At 37.2% G+C, this 27,309-nt stretch overlaps 1 protein-coding gene across 1 annotated transcript; it reads right to left on the bottom strand.

The window, feature by feature from the left end:
- Positions 1-7,754: 7,754 nt before the first annotated feature.
- LOC136241260 (solute carrier family 35 member F6-like) lies at positions 7,755-21,440 on the bottom strand. Its single transcript, XM_066032448.1, has 3 exons — positions 21,159-21,440; positions 8,870-8,942; positions 7,755-8,820 (listed from the first exon to the last, which is right to left on the bottom strand). The coding sequence occupies exons 1-3, from the start codon at positions 21,305-21,307 to the stop codon at positions 7,852-7,854; spliced, it is 1,191 nt and encodes a 396-aa protein (XP_065888520.1). The 5' UTR covers positions 21,308-21,440; the 3' UTR covers positions 7,755-7,851.
- Positions 21,441-27,309: the final 5,869 nt, after the last annotated feature.

Here is a 27,309-nt window from a genome sequence, read left to right on the forward strand (position 1 = left end):
CAACAGAAATTGATTTTATCTCATTTTGAGACTTTAAAGGAAAGTCAGGATACAATCTCCTTGGTGTACACACTGTTAAAAAAAAAAAAAACTGAGTTAACACATTGTCTGATAGCTACTTACCAGTGTTAGCTGTCTGGGGTTCCACAAAGGAAGTATCCTTGGCCATTATTGTTTCTAAGTGAATAATTTGTTAATGATGCAAAATTATTAAAATCATCTTTCAACCTCTACTTTTACAAAAGGATTTGGTCTCTTTCTACAACTGGACTATATAGCCTCTGATTTAGAATTCCTAAATGTGTATTTCTTATGGTTTTAACAAGTCATCAACATCATACCTATTGAGTCCAAAACGTTGCAACATCTATGAACATCGGGATCTCAGAAAATAGATGTCCAGAGATTTGTCCTAGAATAATTGCTGATACCAAATCAGATAAGTCAGTTGCACGATTGAGATGAACATTTGGTAGATTTGTGTAGGTAGAGGCTAAAAGATCTCTTCATTTAATTCATTGTCCACTTACTGTACTGTTCATATAGTTATGGAATCTACACCTATTAGAGGACACCACTACACTTGAGAGAGTATACAGAGGCATGCATGCCGGGGTAGAATGATTACACATCTAATTGCAAAATAAGTTTACTCTTCCATATTCTCTTGATGTGACTGGATTTGGGAAAGGTACCTTTTTTCACACACAAAATTTGACCCATTTTTTTTGAACATTGAAGCTTCTTGAAATTTTCCATAAGTGTAGCTACAGTATCTGGCTGAATTTTGATACCAAGAGCAAGTTAAGGAGTGAAGTGTTACATCATTTTGTTGGTATTTAAAATGTGTGGAAAACGTACCTTTTTTTGCAAATCCGGTCACTTGTAATACAGTCTTTTTTGTGAAGTGATTACTTGAACATTAATATCAGTCACAGTTCACAAATTGCTTCATGCCATGATAATAATATTATTCTCCAAATAACAAAATTTGTAACTCTATCAAGGTTGTAGCCATTTTGTGGACCTATTGCTTGAATTATATATATGGTCATGGGACATATAAAGAGATGCTTGGAAAATGTACTACAAACATTATGGGAGAACAACTTTAACATAACACTCCTGACAAATATAGAGATCCCTTATTTTACTATAGGTTAAAAGTTGTCTACCATATTAAGTAGAAATTGCTGATGCACTGCAATATAAATAATACTTATTGTCGGTGTTGTCAGGCTGGCAGGTAGAATTCGAGTTTCAGTTCATGTTTTTAAAAAAAATTTCTATATCTGGCCATCTGTGTTTTCTTGTTTGTAATGCTTTTCCAACTTTCTTATTAATTATGAGCTACTTACTAAAGAACCCATCCACATACATAACTATAACCTCATTGTTACCTTAGTTGTGTTATGTCATTAATTCTACCCATTTGGTTGCTGTCATCATAAAACGATTAAATTCATTTCATCTCCTCAAATAGTGCCAGAGCTATTTCCAGTGTTGTTCACATTCACCCTAGCCTATAATATCGTATCTTCTTTAGCATTCATGTCGTGATTGTGGCCATGCATCGCATGACTACCGCATGTGTTTTATCAGTGTGCACTAGAGACACATTGCAGCAGTTAATCACAACTCTTGCAGTACTGTTTACAGTTCATTATAGTTGTATTCCCTGCTCCTCGGATATATTGGATGTTAGATTTGTGATTAGTTGATCTGACTGCAAGTTTGTATTCTAACACAGAAGGTGTATGTTTGTAGGAATGTGGTTACAATATATATATTGGATCCACTGAATGCAGCTATTGGGACTTATACAACTAGTTGTGCTGAGCTGCACGGTGTGTTAAAGCTAATAAACAGTAGTTGTCAGTCAGACTCAGTCTTAGGAGGATAGAATTTTGCAGTACTAGCAGAGATGTTCTGTACCTATTACTTAGCTATCCGTGCATTGAGCATTTTATGTGCATGTCAGACTCCTGTGTACTGTAGCAGCAATTCAACCAGATATTCTAACTTAAATATCAATCAAGGTTCCAACAGATTAATGAATGGAAATACTTTAACAGTTTACCTTGAAGCTTAATATTTCTGATGAACGTAATCATAAGTTTCATTAAACCATATTGTAATTAAAAGATTGCACAGTTTCACCAGGCCGTGAGAGTTTGTAACGCAGTGTGTGTACAACAAATAAATTCACACCTCAGCTCAGTATGATACTTACACTTTGCAAAAGAGGTGTTTTAAAAGTATAAAATCTGCCATAAACTTGCACGCATTTCACTGCATGCACATAAAGCAAAAGATGCATGTGATTAACATGTGCTATTGTTAAAAATTACTTAAAGCAATCTATTGATTCGTACAAAGGGGGCTTCCAAATAAGTATGCCACTCAGGCGGAGATCCTAATTAACATTCATTTTAATGTGCCATACCCTCAACCTCGAAATAATACCTTTTTAACATATTGTCATAAATAATCAGTGTTGGGAGTAACGCGCTACTTATGTAACGCGTTACGTAATATTATTACTTTTGTGGTAACAAAGTAATATAACGAAATACGCTATATAACGCAAGCTACTTTACTTAGAAATGTAACGCGTTACCTAAGTAATATAGTTACTGTAACGAATCTAATATTGGTGGGGACTATTCTACGGAACGGAACGGAACGGAACGGAACGGAACGGAACGGAATGATGGACTAAACCACGGAACGGAACGCTTTCTCAAACTGAAGCTTGCAACTTACCATTGCTGAAACTTCCCTTATAAGTTAGCAGTGGCATCTCCAGTGGGTGGTTAAACATAAGATAAAAAGAATTAACGGATCGATTGTGGGTTTTTGTTGGTTGTCATTAGTAACGAAGTATTATTGTGGGATGAGCTGTATCAGTGATGTTCATCCATACGGAAGGGAACTTTATGTGAGCTGTTTTTCTTATTTAGACTTTACAAAACAGTCTGGGCCGGTCTTTCAAGTCATAAGTCAGTGTATAAATAAAGCAAGCAGGAAGATACTGGTAACAGGAAAGAGCCAGCTGAATTTAAACTTGAAGAATTTTGTGCAGTGTGTGAGGAGCAAATATTTTGGCAGACCGCAAGGAGGGTATATTCTGCAAACATCACTGAAGTGTATGCATGGAGTTATTTATATATTAACAGCTGGTGCAGTGGACTAATGCCGTATTCAATAGTGAGCTGATTTTATCTGTTGCACAATTCAAGGATGTGTCTGACTGCTAGCCTTGAATCAGGCTAAATGTCAAAACTCCAAGATCAGCCAAATCTCTATTATAAGCCGCATGTGAAACCATGCCCGTAGCCACCAGGCAAACGTGATTTGGACCAGGATGTGTGTGTAATTTCAATGTATCTAGTCAGACCTGAAATGGAACACTTACATTAATTACATACCACCTAAGAATCCTAGGATTTCTTAAGTGTAACATTTCACATGCTTCACTTCAAACAAAACAGGTTAAATTTGTTCGTCTATTTTCAAGTGATTCCCAGTCCAGCTGGTCCATGAAATTACAATGGGATCACATGTATTTGTTACAGTGCGGGCTGTCCTGTGTTGGATCTACTCTAGAGTTGAGATTTCAAGGTAGACTCACTGCCAATTTACTGACACTAGTACTGTTGTAGCATGTTTAAGTGGAGGACAAATGAAATAGTAATGCTAGATTATTTATGTATACAAATTTTTCATAATGAAATTGATATCCCATTTTGATTTGTACTTCCACTTTGCAACATATTCAAGAGCAAGAAGCTACCACACTTAATCTCCAACCACTGTCATTAATTAACCAAGATCTCACTAGTCTGTAATTCACCTTACTGTAGTGATTTTATTGATTCATCTGTATGCTTTCTTCATTTCCTTTGAAGTTGTACCAAGAGTTCATAATAAGGTGGGGAGTGTCTAACTTGAATGCATTCACCAAACACCCTGCTTAAAGTAACACCTCGGCCTTATTTCAGAACAAAGGCTTTACCTTCTTCAGCAACTCTAATCAACAGTTTTCTATCCCCCAGTAAAGGTGTTGATTTGATGAAAGGTGAACTTTACACAGGGTGTTTGTACAGGCCATACTGAGAGTTAGACACTCTCCCCCATACAAATCAGTATTACGAACTCTTGGTTGTACAGTATAGGTAAACAAAGATAAGTTTCTCTCCCATCTTATTCTAGGATTTCTATTGACAAGGAAAATTCAATTATTTGTATACAGGCTCAAAATTGAGAAAATATAAAGAAAGTGAATTAATATTATACAGTCAGTTTGCTTTTGGATATTTAATGTCTCCAACCACAACAAAAATTCGATGAATCCATGCATCTCATCACTGGTCGTCTGAACATTCTGAAAGTGATACCTCACTCAATCAACCATATATTCTGTTTATTACACTGAATAAAGTCATGATTACCTAAACAATCACTTAATTAATGTTTTATAATTAAGTGATAAAATGCAATTTCAGCAATGATAGCAGCTAGCCAAGCTGCAAGTTGATTCAGAAAGCACTCCATTCTGTAAAATAGACCCCATCCAGAATTCAACTCAGTACTCAGGCTGAGATATCTGACAATAGTCCACTACTCTGTTAATGAATCATTGATGTTCACACAATATAGCCTCCTTGAGGTATCTGAATGTTTGCTCCTCACACACTGCACAAAATTCCTTTAGATTCTACTTAGACTGAGTTGATTCAGCTTGTCACCATACTTGTTTCCTTTGTAGTGTAGCTATACACATACTGATTTATGCCGATTAGAAAGGCTGGGCCTCAGACTGTACATTCTTAAGTCAAGTAAGTAAAAATAACTCACATACTAGTAAAAAAAGTCATGCATTAAGTTCCCTACTTGATATATCCGAAAATGAAATCACTGAGTCAGCTATTCCCACAATTAGTACTTCGTTACTAATGACAACCAACAAGAACCCACAATCGATCCTTAAATTCGTTTTATCTTTCTTGGGGTACGTTTGATTACCTGCTGGAAGTGCCACTGATAACTTGTACAGCAATGGTAAGCTGCAAGCTTCAATCTGAGAAAGCATTCCGTTCCGCAGTTTAGTCCATCATTCCGTTCCGTTCCGTAGAATAGTCCCCACCTCTAATATTACGTAATATTATTACTACAAGTAACGAAGTTACTAATCTCGTTAGTTATCCTCTGAGTAATGCCTAGCCACAGCGAAGTAACGAGGCCTACTGAATGAAGCTTATTCACCAGCTTCTTACTTAAAACCAAAATTTGCATATTGTCCAACAGCGCAATCATGTCACGTGATAAGGTGGTAGTTTCACACGTGAAAGCTTAAAGGCTGTGGACACAAAGTAATATAATATGTAATATTATTACAGTTACTTTATTTTATAGGTAATATGTAACTGTAACTAAATAGTTCAGTTGCAAGTAATATGTAACTAGTTACTTTTACAAAGTAACTTGCCCAACACTGTAAATAATAGATAAAAACCTGAACTACCGTGACGGTAATAATTGACCCCACAGCCCTTATAAAATCCCATCCAGCAAAACTATCAGAAAATCTGAATATCTTCAAGGCAAACCTGTCCAGTTAGTCCTAAGAAATGTTGAGGAAAAAGTTAAATTAACCCCCACAAACATCACCCAAAAATGTATTCTCCCTCATAACTCATTAAAGCTGATCGAATCTGTAATAATATGCATGTTTTTATGCTTGTGGTTTCTCTAAGGAATTCCTCATCACAATACTTTTGTTGAGTTGCTTTTCATGAGCTAATTTTTGTTCACCTTATTGGCTATATAACTCAGTGAACAGAACACAAATCCCTATTATTTGGAAGTTGATGCTTCAGCTGTTACATCATAACAAAGTAGCTCTCTATACCATAATTATTGAATTTTTGCAAAACATTGTCATTAGGTGCAGTAGACTGAAAGGATAGTAATCCCACATAACCTTTTAATAACCTGAAATTTGGAGTGTAAAATTAAATGTGACTACATTTCACCAAGGCATAAACTTCCAAAATATTTTTAAAAAATTCAACTTTAAAACTGCAACTTCTTACCACTTCACACACTTTTTGTGTTGCATTTTATGAACTACTGAATGAAATTTAGGCCAATTCACTTAGATCATCACACATTTTAAATTGATTTTACAAAATTTTAAAGTGAAAATTTCTACATGCCTGCAAATATTGAGCAATATTTACCCAACCAAATAAGCTGTGCTAAAATGGCTCTAACTTTTGTACCAAGTACATATATAATATATACTCTATTCTGTGAAAAGAATTTGGATTCCTGCAAGTATGAAGTAGTTGATGCATTCTAAAGCAGCAATCAAGAAAATGCTTTGTAACTTTTTCACAGTACTATAGGTGAACACATCAAATACTGTAAATCTAGTATATCTTAAACTGTCACTGACTTGATGTGTTTTTTGTGAAAAATCAGGATTTATGAAGTGATAGGTCTGTAACTTAGAAACACAAATGTGAAACAACCTGAAAATCGGCTCAAATTGTAGGTGTATAATTGCGTATAACTGTTCCAAATTTCATGGTAATAGCACTTTCCATTACAGAGTTACAGCATTTTAAAATTGTGACTAACTTTTGGAAGTTTATGCCTTTGTGCACTATAGGTCTAGGTAAGCTGGTATTATTGCCCATGTCAGCAGATTTGGTTTTTCACCAATAACACAAAGCTATACATGAATAGACTATCAAACTTCATTACCAAGTCTGCTTTTCCCAAGCACAGTGGCAATCCGTACAAGCGGTCTTGGGCCTTAATGGAGTTGTGACCAGCCTGCATGGGGTTGGCTGTACAGCACCATGGTGTTGAATAAAGACCAGTGCTGTAATGTGCTTTCATTTTAGCCAGTTTTGACACCTGAATGGCACTTGGCCTACTTCATCCCTATATGCCTTCCTCTTTAAGATTTTAAAACAACCTCTTTTTTTTATAAACCATCTAAAATGGCAGGAAACTTAGCTGCTGGCTACTTGTACAGTGGATTCTCTGGAAGGTAAGGAATTAGTGTAAAATGTGGTACACATAGCTTCGACCATTGGCAAGTTACAGCACACGGAACACTTTAAAACTGACATTTCTCGACACTTTTAAATAGGTGATAAGACCCGTTTTCCCAGACTGCATGGGTCACAAAATAGTGCATGCATGCACATTGCAGCAAGATTTATTATAATAGTACCTTCTATAATAATTATCACTGAGTTACAAAATTTCAATTTTGGAGATTTATTCAATGACCCTGTATTTGACACACACCTATATATACAGTTAGTGATGCACCAATTAAGTATAAAAATATCATAAATCAGTTTATACTAGCTATATTGGCTATCAACACCCATTTTCCAATATACAAATATTAGGTGACTGGATTGAAAGAAATCTGTTTAAAATCACCCATATTCACGGCAGGCACAACTATATTGGCTGAATTTGCAAAACATGGTCTTCTATACACACATCATATTCCATGAACTCGGAAGACCATAACTTAGAATACAAGAAGCATAGAATTTAACCTTCATCCATTAAGCTATGGTGTCACTTACTGCTGACAAAATTTCAAGTCGTTGGCTTTTTCCAATCTGAAACTATCAATTGTCAAAGTTGGTAAATTAGATGCGTGTAGAAAACCACATTTTGCAAATCCTGCCCTTGTATAGGGTAGTATAAACTACATGTACTCTAATATAAGCAAAAACTAAGCAAACAAAAATAGAATTATAAACTCCTATGCACACACTGCAAAATCAAGAATGGTTTCTAGTTATTAATCTACTAATGCTGTACTAATTCTTCATCATCATCATAAGAATTCCCACAACAAGCTGGCCAAATTCCCAATTTCTTCATCACCCATGAAAATATGATGTTACAGAAAACACACATTCCAATGACAACAATGGAGTAACCGATTGGTTGAAAATACTCAAACTCTTGCCACTTAAAAGCTAATGCAATTATCCAGACAATAACACCACGAAAACTATCAATTACTGTTCTGGTAATGGCATCTTCTAATTTTGTTACACTCAATGAGGCAAAGTTAAAAAAGGCAATGCTGATGTTCAAACCAACGAAAACTATCGCTAGTGAAGGGATATACAATAACTGATTCACAGCATCAACTATGTCTTCAAAACGAGTATGATCTTGCCAGAAATCTGGTCCTGCTGGAAGATGCCATGGAATAAAGTACATTGGAACAAGAGCAACACCAAGAATGCAAAATCCAAAGACTCCTTCCCAGCCTACTGCTTGTAATGGAGGTATATTGTACCCTTGCAACAATTTTTGCTCTACAACAAACTGAATGGAAAAAATTGCCTGCGAAGCAACAACCAAGAGGTATTCAGTTATGAGAGAATTAGAATCAGCTGAACTGCTGTCATCATTAACCACATCACCCAAACCAACCACTAATAAGCCAACAGCAACAGATATCACACCTGTCCAATAATACATTGGAACTTTGCTTCCCAAAAATGCCACTGATAAAAGTGCTGTAAAAATAAAACGAGCACCTTGTAGTACTTGATAACTTGATCGAAATGCAAACCCCAATCCATAATAAAGTATGGATGTTCCAAGCACATCACAAATAGCAGGAATTACAAACACAAATACTGAAAAATCTTGTTTTCCAAATCGAGTCACCAAGTTACCCTTCTTGACCATCTTGTAATAATAGTACAAAAGTTTATAGACAACTAAGCAGCTTGCCTCTGCAGTAAACATTGACAATGTCTGTTTAGAAGAAAACATTATATATGAAATAATATTTCATAAATCATACCTGCACATAGGGATGATAAAAGGGATGCTCAGCTTTTGGATTGGTACCTTTTGCATCTTTTAGATCCACCCATCTGCAATGAAATGTTACGCGTATCTTTAGAAGTTGCTTTTAATTCCACACCTCCTATATCTGCATGTATACATACAGTATATGTTTGACATTTCTGAGGGTAAGACAATGGTACAGTAAAAATAGCTCTTCATGTACATATACTCGTACAATCAAACAGGTGGGTTTATAAGAACCGCTAGTATATTAAAATGAAGTAGGGATCCAAGTGATGAAAAGTAGTGAAACAAGAGATGAATGATGGTATTACAGCATACCTTGGTGGGAAAATCCCACACCAGTTTCAGTTCACTCCAGCTACTATAATGTTCATGGTATGGTATTTAATACCAAAACAGCCCAGTTGTAAAAGATGTGAAGTTTAAGAGAAATGGCAGTGAAGGTAGGTTAATGGCAAAATTTTTAATAATGACAATTCAGGTGAATTTGTGTTGCCTTCTCCAAAATTTCAAAACAATTGAATAATGCATTAGCAATTTTTGCAAAGTGTGCAAAAAATGAAGAAAAAATGAAATTTAGTTGCTCATATATCAGAAATAGTTGGGACGATTTACTCAAATTTGGTGTGTGAATTCCCCCTAAACTTTATGCATGTGCTACTGTGAAACCCAGGCATGCTTTTAGCTTTAAATGATGTACATCGCTAGAGCAAATAAAGTGATATGTCTCACCCACTATTTGAAGTACAGCATTGTAAACACTAAACACTTTCTAATTGAGATAATACAATATCTGGTGTTTGTATTGAAGCCTATGGAAGTATGGACAGATTTCTTGACTCCATCACACAAAAGTATACTTTTTCAATTTTTATGGACATCACTGTAGTATAGTGGATCCTATTAGTCCCTGAAATTAGGTTAGGTAATCCTAAGGCTGCAGCACATGTTGCTGTCAGACCTTCAGTGCTGGTCACTGTAAAGTACTAATAATAAATACTTTAGGTTTAAGGAAGAAAATCCATCCCTCCTGGAGGAAGACTGAGTGTGGCCCCGACTAGACATTGGGTGACCTGTAGTTCGCATCCTGGGGCTGGAGGGATTTTTTTCCTTACTTTGGCCCCTTTTCTGTTACACCTTATCAGTCAGTAAGTCAAGTCATTAGGTCTAAGTCCCTGAAATTAGGTTAGGTAATCCTAAGACTGCAGCACATGTTGCTGTCAGACCTTCGGTGCTGGTCACTGTAAAGTGCTAATAATAAAATAGTAATAAAAAATACTACATTCTTATAATATATATGGTTTGAGCACCCACAAAAAGAGCTTTAAATAACAGACTGTCATCTGTCATTTTGACCCAAAAACCACAATGAGACATGCACTCCACACTGTGGGTATATTGACAGAAAGAAAATTTTCACACATATGTAGCTCTGTGATCCACTATCTGATTGCAGCGAAATTTACAGTAGAGTTGCCATGCACCTGGTAGCCCACTTATGTAACTCCATCACATTTCCAGTGCTGAGAAATTTTGCTGCATAAAATAACTATGCCTGGGTGGAGGTTGTGGGAGCAGTTTTATATTTACAATTTCAGACCGCCCAAATTTAAAACTTCGCCAATACTGCACACGGCTATTAACAACCTAGATAGGTTATAGTTAAATCTCACCATTTGTAAAATATTGTTATTAACAAGGTGTTGATAACAAAGATATCCTACAAATGCAAGTGTGGTTTAACTAGCTTCTATCCCACTCTTTAAAGCATTTGACACAGCTGAAATTGAGATGTTTGATACAGCGCTCCCTATCAAAACAGTAGGCTCTAACAGACCTTTTTTTTTTGTCTAAGATGTAGAGTATTTGAACAGAGTTCTGTATATAAATGAATAATGGGTTTTGATTATCTGAACTTTTTACATGTCTTGGTCCCAAGCGGGTTGGATAATCGAGCACTGTAAATAATTTGCTACATGCTGTGGCATTCCTTTTATTCAAGCATTTCACTTTATAAACAGCATGACAACGAGGCTAGATAAACAAGTAAGGTTTCAATTATTGCTGTGCTTGTAGTTTTAAGGCTTGATTATGTTGCTTTTCAACCACAACTGAATGTGTACATCATATTGTCTTTCATATTAAGATTCTCACATACCAGGGTTTAACTACCAATATTGCTTTTTTAGGCTTCAGTGGGATAGCTATATAGAATTGCCATTATTAACCATAGTTTCAATCTGGAGTCATTTACTTATGTTTCAAGTATTACCCTGTAACCAGGGGCATATGCAGGAATTTTGAAAAGGGTTTCCACTACAGCTAAGTGACTGTTATATTAGAGTAGTTTATATTATCTGATTGCTCTATTAGAGTATCTCGATCTTTTCACCAAAATCATAATTCAGAAAATGTTATAAGTGTTGCTATCATGTTAGAAACTATTATGTAACTAAGAGAAAAGTTTAAAATGTGTCCTGTTCCACGATACTGATAGATTCCAGATTCTGGAAACCCGAAGTTTCATTTTCTTAATGTTTTAAGTAGTGCGTAAAATCCAAAGGGGCTTCCCGAAACCCCTGGAAACCCTCCTCGGTACGTCCCTGCTGTAACAGTCATCATGAAGGTACAGTAAAATTGTGATTATTTCATTTCTATTGGGAGAAAATTTAGCTACAGAAATAACTAAGAAAGTAGCTTTTTCTACAAAAGTGGTTCTAGGTTATATTGAGGCACAGATTTTAAAGGTAAAGGTGATTTAGATCTTTTTCATGATGCTGTATGCCATGTTTGTGTATTACAAGGGATTACTATCATTTACTGTCACCTACTGCAAATAAGAGCACTGCATCGCGTTTGTACAGAAAATACGGCACAAAGATGTGTATCAAGAGGCTAATACAACACAAGGTAAAGCCGAGTGCTGTATTTTTGTACACACAAGCATAGGCAGTGCTTAAGTGTTATATTGTACTTCCTGGTAAGGTTGGGCGGTACTGGTATTTTCTACTTGTGATTATTGCACTGAGGTGATCGTGCGATAATTGCGAGTATTGCCATGTCCACTATAAGATACTATGTGTCATAAATAAGACATTATTGTGAGACTACAGTATTCAAATCTGATATGCAATGGCAGCGCAAGTTGCTGTCAGACCTTCAGTGCTTCTAGGTACAGCTCTCTAATGTTTGTGTCAGTTCTGTAGTGACTGCAAAGCACTAATAACACAATTTCTCTCTTAGCAATTATGCAGAAAATGCAATAATATTGCACAAACGGTATTGCGGTATTTCAAAAAAGCTGCAGTACTCAGTATTGCACATCATAATTTATTGCATACAGGAGATAATATTGAAATATTGCCCCACCCTACTTCCTGGTCGTCTTGCTTGGAACATTAATCTTGAATACAGAACTGTTTTGATTTTTGGTTATCAGACTATCAGTCATAGAACCAACTGGTAGGATTAGTTTGGGTAGTTTTAGCGACATGCACATGATTATTTGTGCTGCCTGAGTGGGATTATTTCATGACATAACTGTACTGCATAACTGTACCGTATTTGCCCAATTATCCACATAAGTGTACTTCCCAAACAAGCCTCTACTGCTCGGTGTATGGTGATAGTTTCACTTCTGATTAGCCAAATTGGGAAGGCTACTTTTGCAAATCCTATAGGAAAGCTTTCGTATCTATCAGAGAATTAATATCAATTTTTGTGGTTATAACTAGCCTAGGAGGCCAGCTACATGGTTTTTCAACTGTTTGAAGCCCTTAGAGCCTATTTGAAAAGGTCTTCACCACATCCTCATAAATTTGTTTCATCCGTAATTCAAACCAGCATGAATTAACTGCAAGCTTACCTATTTAATACAGGTTCTATGTGGTCATCACTTCTCACATACAGGCTGGCTTTAGCATACAAAGTTTTGCCCATGTGGATTGCAGAAAGACAAACAAACATACATACTGTACATACATACAAAGCACATGATAAGAAATATCTGTTGTCCTGCCACAATGTCTTGACAAACCAGAATTGGCTGGACAGTTGCCTAAATTTCCTGGGCATGAGGAAGATTGGGCCTTAATTATATGTCACATGCCTTGCTGCAGCTGTCATATGCATGTGGTTACAGTACATCAGAGGGTTGGCAATGGTACATTTGTGGTCACTTACTTGGGCTGTAAGAATGTATGCTATCTCCAACCAGCTGAGTTTATAAGCACCGCATTCGACACTTAGAAGTTCCTGCTCCAACCAAGTGAATGTTACAGTGTTTTGCATGTTGGTTATCAGGCATACAAAATTCTGAATAGGAGTAGTGTGAAAACCAACCAATGATAGGTTGCCAGACTTTTTCAAATTCTTACATATTTGATTGGCTGTTTTTCACGTGATATATTGCCAGCAAAAGGAATTGTAAGTGACGATTGTCTTGCAATCTACTGTATTGTTGGTAGAATCAACAGATATACCAGCTCAGCCTTTGGGTTCCCTCCTTGTGCTTTGATGGGGCACAGTGTCCTGACAAATTGCATTATGGTCAGACATCTATACAATTTGATCAGATTTTTGTTTGATGTCTGGATGCTATCGTAAGCTCCGTTATCACACACACACACACTAGGGCTGAGCGATACTGCCATTTTAGTATCATGATCGATACTAAAGCCACTATTTACGATACTGAATAGTTCATGATACTTACAAATATGTCAATCAGCTGGTGCCACATAGTGTATTGCTCAGTATTCCTGCAGGAAGTCTTCAAAAGTAGCATCAAACTAGCCACTGTCAACCTTGTTTACAGTAACAGTTATTGTAACACATGCTTTGAAGTTATGTTATGGTGTTCACACCTTTCTGCAAGGGTAACCAGGTTATGACTTATAAGGATTCTTGAGCCTAGTACAGCATAACAAATGGATTTTTAATGACAGTAATGTACAGGCATGGTATCACGATAGTTAATAACAAAATATCGCGATATATCGCTAAAACGGTAGTATCGCTCAGCCCTCACACACACACACACACACACACACACACACACACACACACACACACACACACACACACACACACACACACACACACACACACACACACACACACACTTTTCATAAAAAAACCCATCAGGAAAGCAGGTGCACACACATAGCTGTGGACACACGCCTAGTTTAAAACCCTTTGTAATAAACTCTCTATACTATCTATGATAACTACAAAACAAATGTCACAAATTACCAGCAATATGATTTGATTGGTGTTTCCAGTTTTCAGACCCTTCATCTCTAGTTGAAGGAGTAGGTGATACCAGATTAATGAACCAGCAGGCGACATATTTGGTCATATATATATCTAATCAAAAACAGCCAAGCTGTAAAAAAAGGAGTGCGGCCCTTGAAAAGGCTATGGTGAAAAAAGATGTGAAATCCAAGGTGATGGCCAAGAAATGGCTGTGATGGTAGGTTAATGGTAAAATTTTTAATAACAACAATTCAGGTGAATTTGGTGCCAATTGACCAAGCGGCACCAAATTCACCCGAATTGTCGTTATTAAAATTTTTACCATTAACCTACCATCACAGCCATTTCTTGGCCATCACCTTGGATTTCACATCTTTTTTCACCATAGCCTTTTCAAGGGCCGCACTCCTTTTTTTACAGCTTGGCTGTTTTTGATTAGATATCACTGCTTTTTGTATTTGCATACCCCAAAGCCAGCTTTGGGGCTTTTTAACTTATATTCTTTTCTTTACCACAGGAAAAAGAAAAGGATGAAGCAGATTTTATAAATACTTTAACTCATTCTGATTTTATCAGTAAATGTACAAATTATATATATAATGCATATATTATTTATTACATGTCAATTAATCCCGACAGGATAATTTGCAGCTGATCTCTCTACTGGGTGACTTGAAATGTAGCTGAACTCTCTACAGGGTGATTTGCTTGTACGTAGATGAACTCTTCACAGGATTCTTTCTACAGGGTGACTTGACTCTAGCTGAACTCTCTGCAGGGTTATCTGTCTGTAGTTGAATTCTCTACAGGGTGATTTGTTTGCAGCTGAACTCTCTACAAGGTAACTTCTTCTAGCTGATCTGTCTACAGGGTGACTTGTTTCTAGCTGGTCTCTCAACAGGGCGATTTGTTTGTAGCTGAATTCTCTACAGGGTGATTTGTTTGCAGCTGAACTCTCTACATGGTGGTTGCTTTGTAGCTGAACTCTGTAAAAGGTGACTTCTTCTAGCTGAACTCTCTACAGGGTGATCTTTTCATAGCTGAACTCTCTACAGGATGATTTGTTTGCAGCTGAACTCTCTACATGATGATTTCTTTGTAGTTGAACTCTCTACAGGGTGATTTGTTTAACTCCCTACAAGGTAACTGATCTTTCTACAGGACGATTTGTTTGTAGCTGAGTTCTCTACAGGATGTTTGTTTGCAGCTGAACTCTCTACTTGGTAGTTTCTTTGTAGCTGAACTCTCTACAATGTGACTTCTTCTAGCTGAACTCTCTACAGGGTGACTTGTTTCTAGCTGATCTCTCTACAGGATGACTTGTTTCTAGCTGAACTCTCTACAGGTGATTTGTTTGCAGCTGAACTCTCTACATGGTGGTTTCTTTGTAGCTAAACTCTCTACAAGGTAACTTCTTCTAGTTGATCTTTCTACAGGGTGATTTGTTTGTAGCTGAATTCTCTACAGGCTGATTTATTTGCAGCTGAACTCTCTGCAAGGTGACTTCTTCTAGCTGAACTCTCTACAGAGCGATTGATTTTTTTGCAGCTGAACTCTCTACATGGTGGTTTCTTTGTAACTGAACTCTCTACAGGGTGATTTGTTTGTAGTTGAACTCTCTACAGGGTGATCTGTTCGTAGCTGAACTCCCTACAAGGTAACTTCTTCTAGCTGATCTTTCTACAGGGCGATTTGTTTGTAGCTGAGTTCTCTACAGGGTGATTTGTTTGCAGCTGAACTCTCTACATGGTGGTTTGAACTCTCTACAAGGTAACTTCTTCTAGCTGATCTTTTTAAAGGGCATATTTGTTTGTAGCTGAGTTCTCTACAGGGTGATTTGTTTGCAGCTGAACTCTCTACATGGTAGTTTCTTTGTAACTGAACTCTCTACAGGGTGATTTGTTTGTAGCTGAACTCTCTACAGGGTGATCTGTTCGTAGCTGAACTCTCTACAGGGTGATTTGCTTGCAGCTGAACTCTCTACATGATGGTTTCTTAGGAGCTGAACTCTCTACAAGGTGACTTCTTCTAGCTGATACAGGGTGACTTGTTTCTAGATGAACTCTCTACAGGGTGACTTGCATGTAGCTGAATTGTCTATCAGATTAACTGTTTGTAGCTGAATTCCGTACAGAATATCTTGCAATGTAATATAATTCTATAATGGAGTAAGTTATAAACGTAGCTGAATGCTCTATTAGGGTGACTGTTCTATTAGAGTATCTCGATCTCGCATTTGCTACACGTCGAATCATAACTCAGTGGTTTGTAATCCGATTCTTCTATACTACTGCAAGGACTTTCTATGATGATTATTTCAGCTACATGCTGATTTTTGGCTCATTGCTCTAAGCGGTTTGCCTGGTAGATGTGAAAACTAATAGTTTTTTTATTCATAAAAATCGATCGCGTAATTTTGACACAGATTGGGTTTTGTGTCATATCTCCATGGTCTTTATCTCAATTCCTTTCAAACCACAAAAAGGCATTCCTACGATGGTTACTCCATCTACATATCAATTTTCAACTCATTCCTCAAAGGGGTTTACCCTGTAGGCGTGACAGACCTTCGACCTTATTTTACGCACATAATCGGTCATAACTCCGTTAATGTTCATCGGATTCCTACCAAAGTTGGTACTGAGATCCGCCTTAATGAGCCCTTTAAGTGTGCCAAATGTCAGCCCTATCAGAGTACGAATTCGTGTTTTATGGCAAATTTTGCGAAGTGTGCGAAATGAAGATGAAGAAGAAAAAAAACGAAGAAATTAAAACGAAATTTTGTTCGCTCGTATCTCGAAATGGCTGGACCGATTTTCTTCAAATTTGGTATGTAGACTTCCATAACTGGCCGGCATGTCTGTAGCAAATTTGGTTCCAATCGGATTAGGGATCACAGAGCTACATAGGTGTGAAAATTGCGTTTTCTTTCTTCCTGTTATTATACTCACGGTGTGGCGCGCCGGCTTCTTGGGCCGCACGACACACTATCGTGTGTCTTGATATATATATATATAGCTACTTGTCACAAAACTCTGAGATACTCCAATAGAGCAGTCATACTGATTCATCTTAGATTGACAAATTCATACCATGCAGAAAATCATCCATATACAAAATCTGATGTATTTATGATCCCAGTAAAACTAAAAACCTGTATAGTATGCACTGACACTGAATTCCTTTCCTAGCCTGTTGAGATGTGTGGGAGTGTTTTGTGCCTTGAAATTGTCCAGAACTGCTCTGGTGAGGTAGGAATAGTTGGAAACCTCTAAATTTGTCAATATGTGGATTTCAATGGTTTATTTGGCTATGGGGTATCTGGAAGACATTTTTGGTTCTGTGCTTTCCATTGTTCATTTCTGTGCAAGCATGGTTGAGCTACAAACATGTGAAGATCACAGTTTTGGTTCCCAGGCTACCTAATACAAGCTTGTCTGTTGTGTCCCATACGAAATTTCATTGGCTGCAAGGCACACATTGTGCCTTGATACTTCACCTGTATACCAGAAGTTAGTGACAGCCAGCGTTGAAACCGGGTTGGGTCATCCGGATCAACCGGGTCACATTTTCTCTGGGTCATCCGGGTCTGACCCGGTTTACAAATTATCCAGGTCTGACCCGGACCCGGATTGGATCACGTGAGAAACGAAATTGTTCGTTTGACGACGTAGAAACTTATAAATGCTATCGCGTAGCTCTTTCGTGAGCCATGCCCACTTATTGCGTTACCAACATACGCTCAGCTAAGCCCATTTATTAGTAAGTGCAGTATGTAGCACGAAACTGAAGGTATCTATATATGGTGAGGGGTAGCTATTGTCAGTAAGTGATGACATATCAGACAATTCAATGTATTTTAATGCCATTCAGCTACAGTATGAAAATGTACTGTTTGTTCAATTAGAATTTTAAAAATACGCACAAGAAGTGGTTGACAGTGAAAAAACAGTCTATAAGTATCATACAACTGTTTAAATATATACGTTCTTTGATATTGTATATGCATTAGTTTGCCAGTGATAGTTATAAACGGCGAACAGAATGTAATGAATTGCCCGCCCACGCCCAATTTGCTCCTTTGTTAAAATGGCCTTGCTCAAAGACGATTAAATGTCTATGACATAGTTTTCTGTATAAGTACTTTGGTTTGTTTATCATGCTGTAATATTGTGCTGCTGTGTTATGCTATAATAATATTAATGCTTATATTATTAATGTTTGTTTCTAATACTTTAGTGCATGGTGGGAGGTGGAAGCGTCCATGATGACGATTGGGCAATGTGCAAATAAGGTGAGTGTATGCTTTGTAAAAAGAAGCCCACGTAGCTGTGCAGGGCTCATCTTCTGTACAGATCAGCTTCTGTATAGTCTATCATTATTTTTCCTGAGGGGTGGCCAACGCCCACGCAAAATACCGAAATGGTGTACCAGAGGGGTTGCCAACGTCCACGCAAAGCACCCAAATGGTGTGTACGAGACTCCCAATCTTTATGTATTTTTAAAAGCATATAGTGAGATTGCTAACTAGTAACTACCTGTACAGTTGTTGATCTACATCTTGTTCTAGTTATTCATGATCGATCATTGTCTACTTTGTTAAACTCACTTTCTCCATTATTTTTACGTGATTTTGGATTTAGGATTTGGTTTCTAATATATTTGTGTATTTCTGATTGGATTTCTCACATAGCATACAAGAGTCCCAAGGCATTGGCTACCCCTCGCTTCTTACCAAAAGTCAGTTCATCTCTAGTTGACAAAGGTAGTCTGACCATCTAATTATGATATTATAATCTAAATTAAATTCTTGATCACAGATACACATTTCCCTTGCTGCTATATGTGGCGCACCACAAAATTAACCAATGTAAACAACCATTACCATACTTTGTAGTGTTTTATTTTTATGTGAATATGTAGTGAAGTGTGTGTGTGTGCGTGTGTGTGTAGTGTGTGTGTAGTGTGTGTGTAGTGTGTGTGTAGTGTGTGTGTAGTGTGTGTGTGTGTGTGTGTGTGTGTGTGTGTGTGTGTGTGTGTGTGTGTGTGTGTGTGTGGTGTGTGTGTGTAGTGTATGTGTGATAAAGATGTTTTTAAATTCACCAATTTAAATGTGACTGTCTTTTCCACAGGTTTATATGTTGGAGAACTGCAAACAGCTAACTTGAAATTTTTATAATGACCATTTTTTAAAAATATTCATTTGATTACATGTACAAAATACAAATATGTATCACGTGATCAAAATAGTTATTAGCATGATGTACAAGGACTATTGACCATTGAAAAGTTGATGAATTAAACATTCAAGAATGGAATGCTTCTCTATTACAACTCGCCCACGCAATATAGCGCGCACGTCTCTAATAATCAGTGCTCGGCCGGGGTATGCGACTATTGGATTGAGATGGTGATTTTTATAAAATTATTTGTACCGTGTAAAACATTCGTCACGAACGGTATAGCTAGCTGAAGTATTCAAGAAAGGATAGATCTAGCCTGGTATAACCGGGATTCGTTAAAAAGTTCGCGCCTGGATTGTTGGGGTGAGCCAATATTTTCATTGCCAATGGTTCTATATGTAATGTTAAACCCCCTACTTTGTACCATGAAAAAGGCCGTATTAAGCTGTTACATTTACGTGAAAGTAGATGTCATGCTGGCCATTCCTGCTAGAACCGGGGAAAGGTTTAAAAGTTATCTGATGCTCCATAACAGAGCCTTGAAAACCTGCTTCCAGTGTAGATGCATGTATCTTGTCAATAAAATTTTTTTTTATTAAAAGTCGCTTAATTGTTGGATATGACCTTTTTTTTGTCTTCAACTACAGCTAGGCTGAAGTTACAATATTTACTCAACACGAATCGACCGCTCAAAACGTAGTCTCACTCGCTCGCTCGCTCAAGACTAGCCGAAACATAGCTCTTATCAAACGACTCGGCTTTAATTAATCCGGGTCAAATCCGGGTCAGCGGGTCATCCGGGTCAGCAGTAGGACCCGGTTTCAATGCTGGTGACAGCTATCAGCATGCAATGTCTCAGCTTGTATAATACATATGCGTATGTTATTAATCAGTCTGCTAGCCATGAAATCAAGTATCAATTGCTTCTTAGCACACATATATAGTGATCAAAATAATATAACATTGGAAGAAGGAAGGTATTCCCTCTTGCGGTGGGACACCTTTTTTCCAAATGTAAGCTAAATTACCAAGACACTCACCTTCAAAATTCATCTTATAGTTTTTTTCTTAAAATCTTGTTCTTAGCTATACTATTTACATTTTTGTACCACTCAGAGAAATTATCATAACTCAAGCACTTCATTCAATTTTGTTATTTGGAAGATAGTAAGAGCATACTACAATGCATTAAATTTTTGTACAAATTGGATCGAGAATTGGTGAGTGAAGCAATAATCATAATCCAAAAATAATAAATAAATAAGTATAATCTGTTGACAGCTCTACAGCCTAAATTGCTTACAAAAACTAGCTGAAGAGCTCAGTGAAATATTATAAAAATACCTTCTTAGTGGTATACAAATCTGATTGGTTAGGCACTCCAATATGTCCTGTACTCTGACCTTCATACTTAGTCAAACGAAAGTCACAAATCAAGCTAGAATTATTTTTAATGGACAAGCACAGTTTGTAAAGCGCATACTACAATCAATAACGTGAACATAATTTTACAAAAAAAAATACAAATACTAGAATTTGGTCAAGAGACAAATACAATTTGAAGTAAAATCAAGAGTCAAGGTTTATTTTTCAAGTTTGATCACCATGACCAAGAACAAAGATCTAATACAGGAAATATCTAGGGAGTGCTAAAACCGAATGTATGTAACAGCACAGAATTGAAATACTCTACCAAAACAGTCTCTCAGAGTTTAAGAAAAAAATGTGCCAATGAAACGCTGTTCTGTTTATTAATTTGCAGATTCAATGAGAAGATGTGTACTCTAATATCTATGATGTGACCATCTATGATGTGACATACGTCAGAGTCGCACTTACCTAGTGAAAAACGTGTTGAGTATTCCTGTAAACACCATTAACCACGAAACATAAATCTTGAAAATCAGACCCTTTCTGCACCAAGCCTTGGTTGTAGACTGTGTTCGCCTTCTAGGAATCAGCTCCAACCCATCACTGTTCACATCCATAAGGAAATCAAAAATGACGCTAGGTGAAAACCCAGGCAATTCCTACGTGACACTCCTAACGTACGTTTAAGTCCTTATTTTTTAGCCTTATCTCAGAACTACTTATGCAGGGGGCGTGGTAATTATTTCTAAGCGCCTAGCTCTTACCAATTTAAGACACGCGTTAGGACCAGTCCGCCATTTGTAGGGTACCGTACGCAAGGAAATTTTGACGTCAAAAAAAATTGACGAATTCAGACTTCAGCAGATTTGACGAATAAAATGTTGACGAAAATGAAGAAATTGTAGGCAAAACCTGTACTTTTAAGGGCGCTTATAAACATTTGACGAATTTAAATTTGACGAATTAAACCGATTCGTCAAATTCGTCCAAAATTTTTTTGACGTCAAAATTTCCTTGAGTACGGCAAGGGGGTGTCACTCAGGCTCTTGCTGTAGGTAGATCTGCGACCGCGGTCAAACTCTAAGTCAACGGTCAAGGCCACAAAATAGCTCTTACAGTGGGTCAAGGGTCAAGACGATACAGAAGGTTCGAAACCCACAATCATTATTATTATTATTATTATTATCAATTTTTCCAAAGATGGGTAACACAAAAGGCAATACTGCCTGTACAAGGTGATCCCCAACACAGAACATACATTCACATGTACAATTACACACAAACAAATACAAAAGGAACATGAACTACTTAATAATTACAAAATCAATAAACCTAATTACAAAAAAAGATAATGTTTTAACGTAGTCTTAAAACTGCCAGCAGTCCTTTGAGATAAAATTTCAAAAGGAATTGAGTTCCAAAGAAAAGGTGTAGTCACAAAAAATGAGTGCCGAAATGCGTTGATAGTTGACGACGCAAGATTTAATGTCAAAGTATGTGACCTCGTAGCCAATGTGTTAAAATGAAAATACCTTGAGAAATTGATGGCAGTTATTTTATGATAAATGGAGTAGAGGGTCCAGATAGATGAGTGTTTTAAGTGAAGGCCATCCCAGTTCACTGATGCAAACCGACGACGACTTAGACCATTTTTGAGCAGCTGCATCCCAAAAGCTTTTAATCCAGCGTGCAGCTCTATTTTGCACCGATTCCAACAAACTAATATCCTGTGCTGTGTACGGCGCCCACACTACGCAAGCATATTCAAGGTAGGGTCTAACCAGTGCTTTGTAAGCACTAACTTTAGCTGCTTGGGTACAACCAAACATAGCACGGCGTATACGGTTCAGGCACTTAGTAGCTTTACTGACTACATATCGACAATGATCATTCCACCTAAGTTTTGAGCTGATTACAATGCCAAGATATTTAACTTTCTGTGACCATGGAATTGGATGAGATCCAATAAAGTACTCAAAGTTGATTGGATGGCGTTTATTAGTGATGTTAACTGCTTCACACTTCTTTGGATTTAATTTAGGATGCCACTTCAAAGACCAATTATAGACACTTGACAAATCCTCCTGTAACTTTAAACAATCATCATAACACGACACCCGAGAATAGAGTGAAATATAACAGCAAAAGATTTAATTGACGAATGCTTGACAACGTGTCTAATGTCATCAATATATAAGATGAAGAACAGAGGACCCAAAATGGAGCCCTGAGGTATGGAAGGTAATCCGTGCCAAAAATGAACTTAATAAATAAAAGCATATTGTAAAACCAGGAATGCGGCGCGAAGCGCCGCTTTACCGTTTCTCGACCATGTCCCAACAAGACCGGAGCCGGCCGCTTAAATAAAATAAATCTGGATAATGCACTCCTTGTACTTTAGATGTGAAACCGGCTTACGATTCACGAATCCTAATTGAGTGGCCCAGCTAATAGACTACTCAAGTTGGCAAATTTAATGGTAGTGTTGGTTCTCAGAGCCCACTGTGAAATTCAAGAAGCCGCTGCTCGAGATGTTTTCAGTTCGGCCGGTTTTAGAGTGTGAGTGATGACTGAGACATACAAGGACGCTCTTTGAAGGTCCCTAGAGTGAGCCCTACAGGGATATAGCTTATAAGTTAACTGAACTAATATCCAGTACAAAAATCGAGCCAAAAAAATGTTGGATAGACCATTTAATATGCTCTCGGCTCTTTGGTGGAGGAAGGAGAAAAAACATTCATGACTGGACCTGGGCAGCCTCAAACCTGCAGCCACTGATCCGATTAACGCTCGAATACTTACAGGAGTCTGCCAGGCGGTCAGCATGTTTTCTCCTTGTCAATTTCATGTATGTGTATCCAAGGAACTCTAGAGAGTGACTAGTATCCCATTTGGAACCAAGTGGATATTAGTTTGTTTAAGTACTGAAGGTCTGACACCTGGTCCTACAACCTAGTCTCGCGTAGCCAGACCCTTTTCTTTCTTTTGTGTGGGGGTGGGAAAGAAAAGGGTCTGGTGAACCACAGATTATATAATCTCGTCATTAGGCTATCCCCAGATTGTGGGGATTTTACTGTGCAGCTTATGGATTGTTTGTGGGTGCAAATGACGTGATCTGCTGCATTTGCATCCTGTTATCATAGATATTTCAGTAGTAGCTATGGTAACAGGATGTTAATGTTAGCAAATTACGTCATTCGAGCCAATCAACAATCTGGAAGCTGCGCAGTAGAATCCCTACAATCTTGGGATAGCCCAATGACAATGCTATACTATGTTCACCCGACCCTTTTCTTTCCCCACCCCCACACATAAGAAAGAAAAGGGTCTGGCTACGCGAGACTACCTACAGCCTGTTTAAAGTTGTTACAGAAAGTGTGTTTGAAAAGGTGGAAAAGGGAGAAAGAAAAATCCATGACTGGATTTGGGCAACTTCGCACAACCACCCGATTAACGCTCTAACAGTCTGCCAGGCAGTATAGCCATCAGGGGAGTGGCACTGTGCATTTACAATCGTCTTCAGGCAGAGAGGCAAAAATAAGCTTTGACCTTTCACATCATCTAAAATCTGTAAAATACATAAGGCCAACATTTATTAATTCCTTGTCTCCTGTCCCGAAAGAACATTCAACTAGTGCTGGTGGGCGGTTATTATTAACTATAATTTATTATTTTTGAAAACACTGCAAAACAAGCATGAGATAGCCAGCTGGCTGCTTCAGTGAAGAGAAATGGACCATCCGTAGGGTCAAACCAAGAGTTCATAATGTAAGTAAGGGGAAGAGAGTATCCAGCTTCCAATATAGCCTTTACAAAATCATTGTGTTAAGCTCAGTGAAGTTTACTTTTGATCAAATTAATACTTCTGGTAATACAGGACTGTTGATTGGTGCTTCTTAGTGTTGATGGGTCAAGGCTTTATTCTGTGAACAAGCTGTGTTACTTGACTCTGGATGTAGATGCTCTCTCCCTTACTTGTGTTATGAACTCTTGGTCAAACAACCTGTGAAATGATTGGCTTTGCTTGTGAAACTCCAATAAACAATCATATTTGTGTGCTGAGGTATGCTAACTTCATAGACAAATGCTGGACGCATATATTTATTTATAAATGCCATAATAATTACCAATGCAGGTGACAGGAAACAAGGTATTAACAAATGCTGGCCTAACAATTGTGCATTTAGTGGTACCAAATTTGGTACAGATCACCTTACAAACAAATCTGGATATTGGGCCAATGCAGACCATGCCCCTTTTGATAAGGCTGTGGACACAAAGTAATATAATATGTAATATTATTATAGTTACATTATTTTATGGGTAATATGTAACTGTAACTAAAATAGTTCAGTTGCAAGTAATATGTAACTGGTTACTTTTATAAAGTAACTTGCCCAACACTGCATATGATATAGAATTACAGTAACTTACCTATTTTGGTATAGCAGATGCAAAATGCAGTCTGTGTGCAGCATTTATATTGAGAACATTCTTCCATGTATAACTTCGTATGAACGACTACAATATTAGACTCTCATCAGTTATAAACTCATTGATGTTTTATGCAATCATGTAGATGCTCTCATTTACTTAATTTTAGAAGTGTTAAAGGTAGGGAAACATACTAGGAATATCTATTTAAACCATAATTGCTATCCCCTATATATATTATGTACATATGGTCAAGGCAAACTTTACAGTAGTGTATTAATTAGACTGTAAGAAAACAATTGCATGTATATTACAGTGATAAACATAGCTATCTGGTTAATAAGGCCATTGGAAGCCCCACCCATTTTTAGATATACCACTAAAACTGTGAAAAAGCAAAACAAATAATATGATGAACCTTGTACATGAGTTCTATAGTTTACAATTACTTACATATAGATTCTGTAGTTTATATACTAATACCATATCTGTTTCACTGCCATACAAGTCCCTGTAACAGTGACTACCCCATACGTAGCCTCCTTGACAAATAGCTCCCTCTGTTCTAAAGCAGCCTTGGTTGGTGAGATCTGCAGTTCCCATTGTAAATTGTTAATGTGTGCACATTTACTAGTCCTGTCATACAGCAGGATGCATATGACAAACATCTGAGTACCATATTCCATTGGATCATTTGGTGTATGATACAATAGTAACAGTGTAGTTGTGAGCTCTGGCAGTGCATTTCAGGTATTCCATGCTGGCCACACCCAAAAAACCTGGAATCAGTGCCACAGTCTGAATTTGAACAGATAGGCAATGGATTGCAAGGTTGTGTCTTAACATTGGTCTTTAAGATTGGGACCTTCAAGTATCATGCTTACTAAGGCTAGCAGAAGGGGGAAAAGATTAATTCTGAAAACCCAATGGAAACTCCTTAAAAAGATTTAGCTTTCCAAAATATATGGCCGTTTATGATCAATTTGACATCATTGTTTTGGCTGGTAACTAGCTACATTTGATGCAAAACAGGTATATCTGGCAAACATAATTTATGAAAGGAAATAAGTAAATTTATTAACATGTTGGTCCCTTATTCACTGTTTGAGTCTATGATCCTGAACTACCTACATCTTATATCCCCTTGACTATTTGCCTTTAGAGAGACACACCCAAGATGTGGGGGAGTCTGAGGGCTTATCCAACTACACAATTTGTGTTTCACAGTTCTATAGGTTACCAAAACATGTTCCATGTTTGCAAATTTATATGCTAGCTATAAGGTGAAAAAATTCAAATAAGCATTTTCCAGAGCAATAAAAAATAGCATACAAGTTTTACTGAGATTTTGATTTAGAATTTAAGAAGTTTGTCAAAAGGCTGGGTGAACACCCCTCCCTTTTTTAAAATGAAGTTCTGCTAGTATTACAGAAACCCCATTGTAGTTTAAATTGTTGATAGAACATGCAATCATGAGGTTTGTTAAGAGGAGGGCACATACGCCCATGCCACACCCCTGGATATCTCTCCACTTTTGGTTGCACATGTTATTTGCAGTACTCATGGTTAGCTACAAAATTGAATGGCAAACAAAGAATGTAGATGAAGGATGTAACTGTTTAGGTGGATGGATTTATATAAATTTGCTGCTGGTAAAAATTACCATTGAATATGCTATGAACTTGTTGTTTCTTGGATAAAGATGTTCAATTTGGCACTTAGTTTGAACAAATTGAGTGTTGTATGGGTGATATATAGACAAAGGTCAACTATTTTGAGCATAAAATGGGTGAAACCAATATCAATTTTAAGACAACTTAACAAATGAATTAACAAATTATTCTTTAATGTGAAAAGGTCACAAAAGATCAAAGTTGGAGGTGGCTCCACTTCTAAAAATACTTGCTATATGATCCTACCAACTTTCAAGGTTTGTACGTAAAAACCCATGATTTTTCACAAATCTGCCTAACTAAATTGAGGTAACTTGTAGTAAGAAGATCCCTCACTATAATTATATATGCAAGTGTTTTGTGCAGCTGCAATGATTACCTCACCATGCCACAATTACTGGCTTTATGATGATTACTGATTGATTGATTATTAATTTAACCCCTCAACAACCAGCAAAGCCGTTCTTCCTAGTTGGAGTAACAAAAAGACATTTACAACAAATATACATACA

Source organism: Dysidea avara, chromosome 12, assembly GCF_963678975.1.
Source record: "Dysidea avara chromosome 12, odDysAvar1.4, whole genome shotgun sequence".
Taxonomy (NCBI): Eukaryota; Metazoa; Porifera; class Demospongiae; order Dictyoceratida; family Dysideidae; genus Dysidea; species Dysidea avara.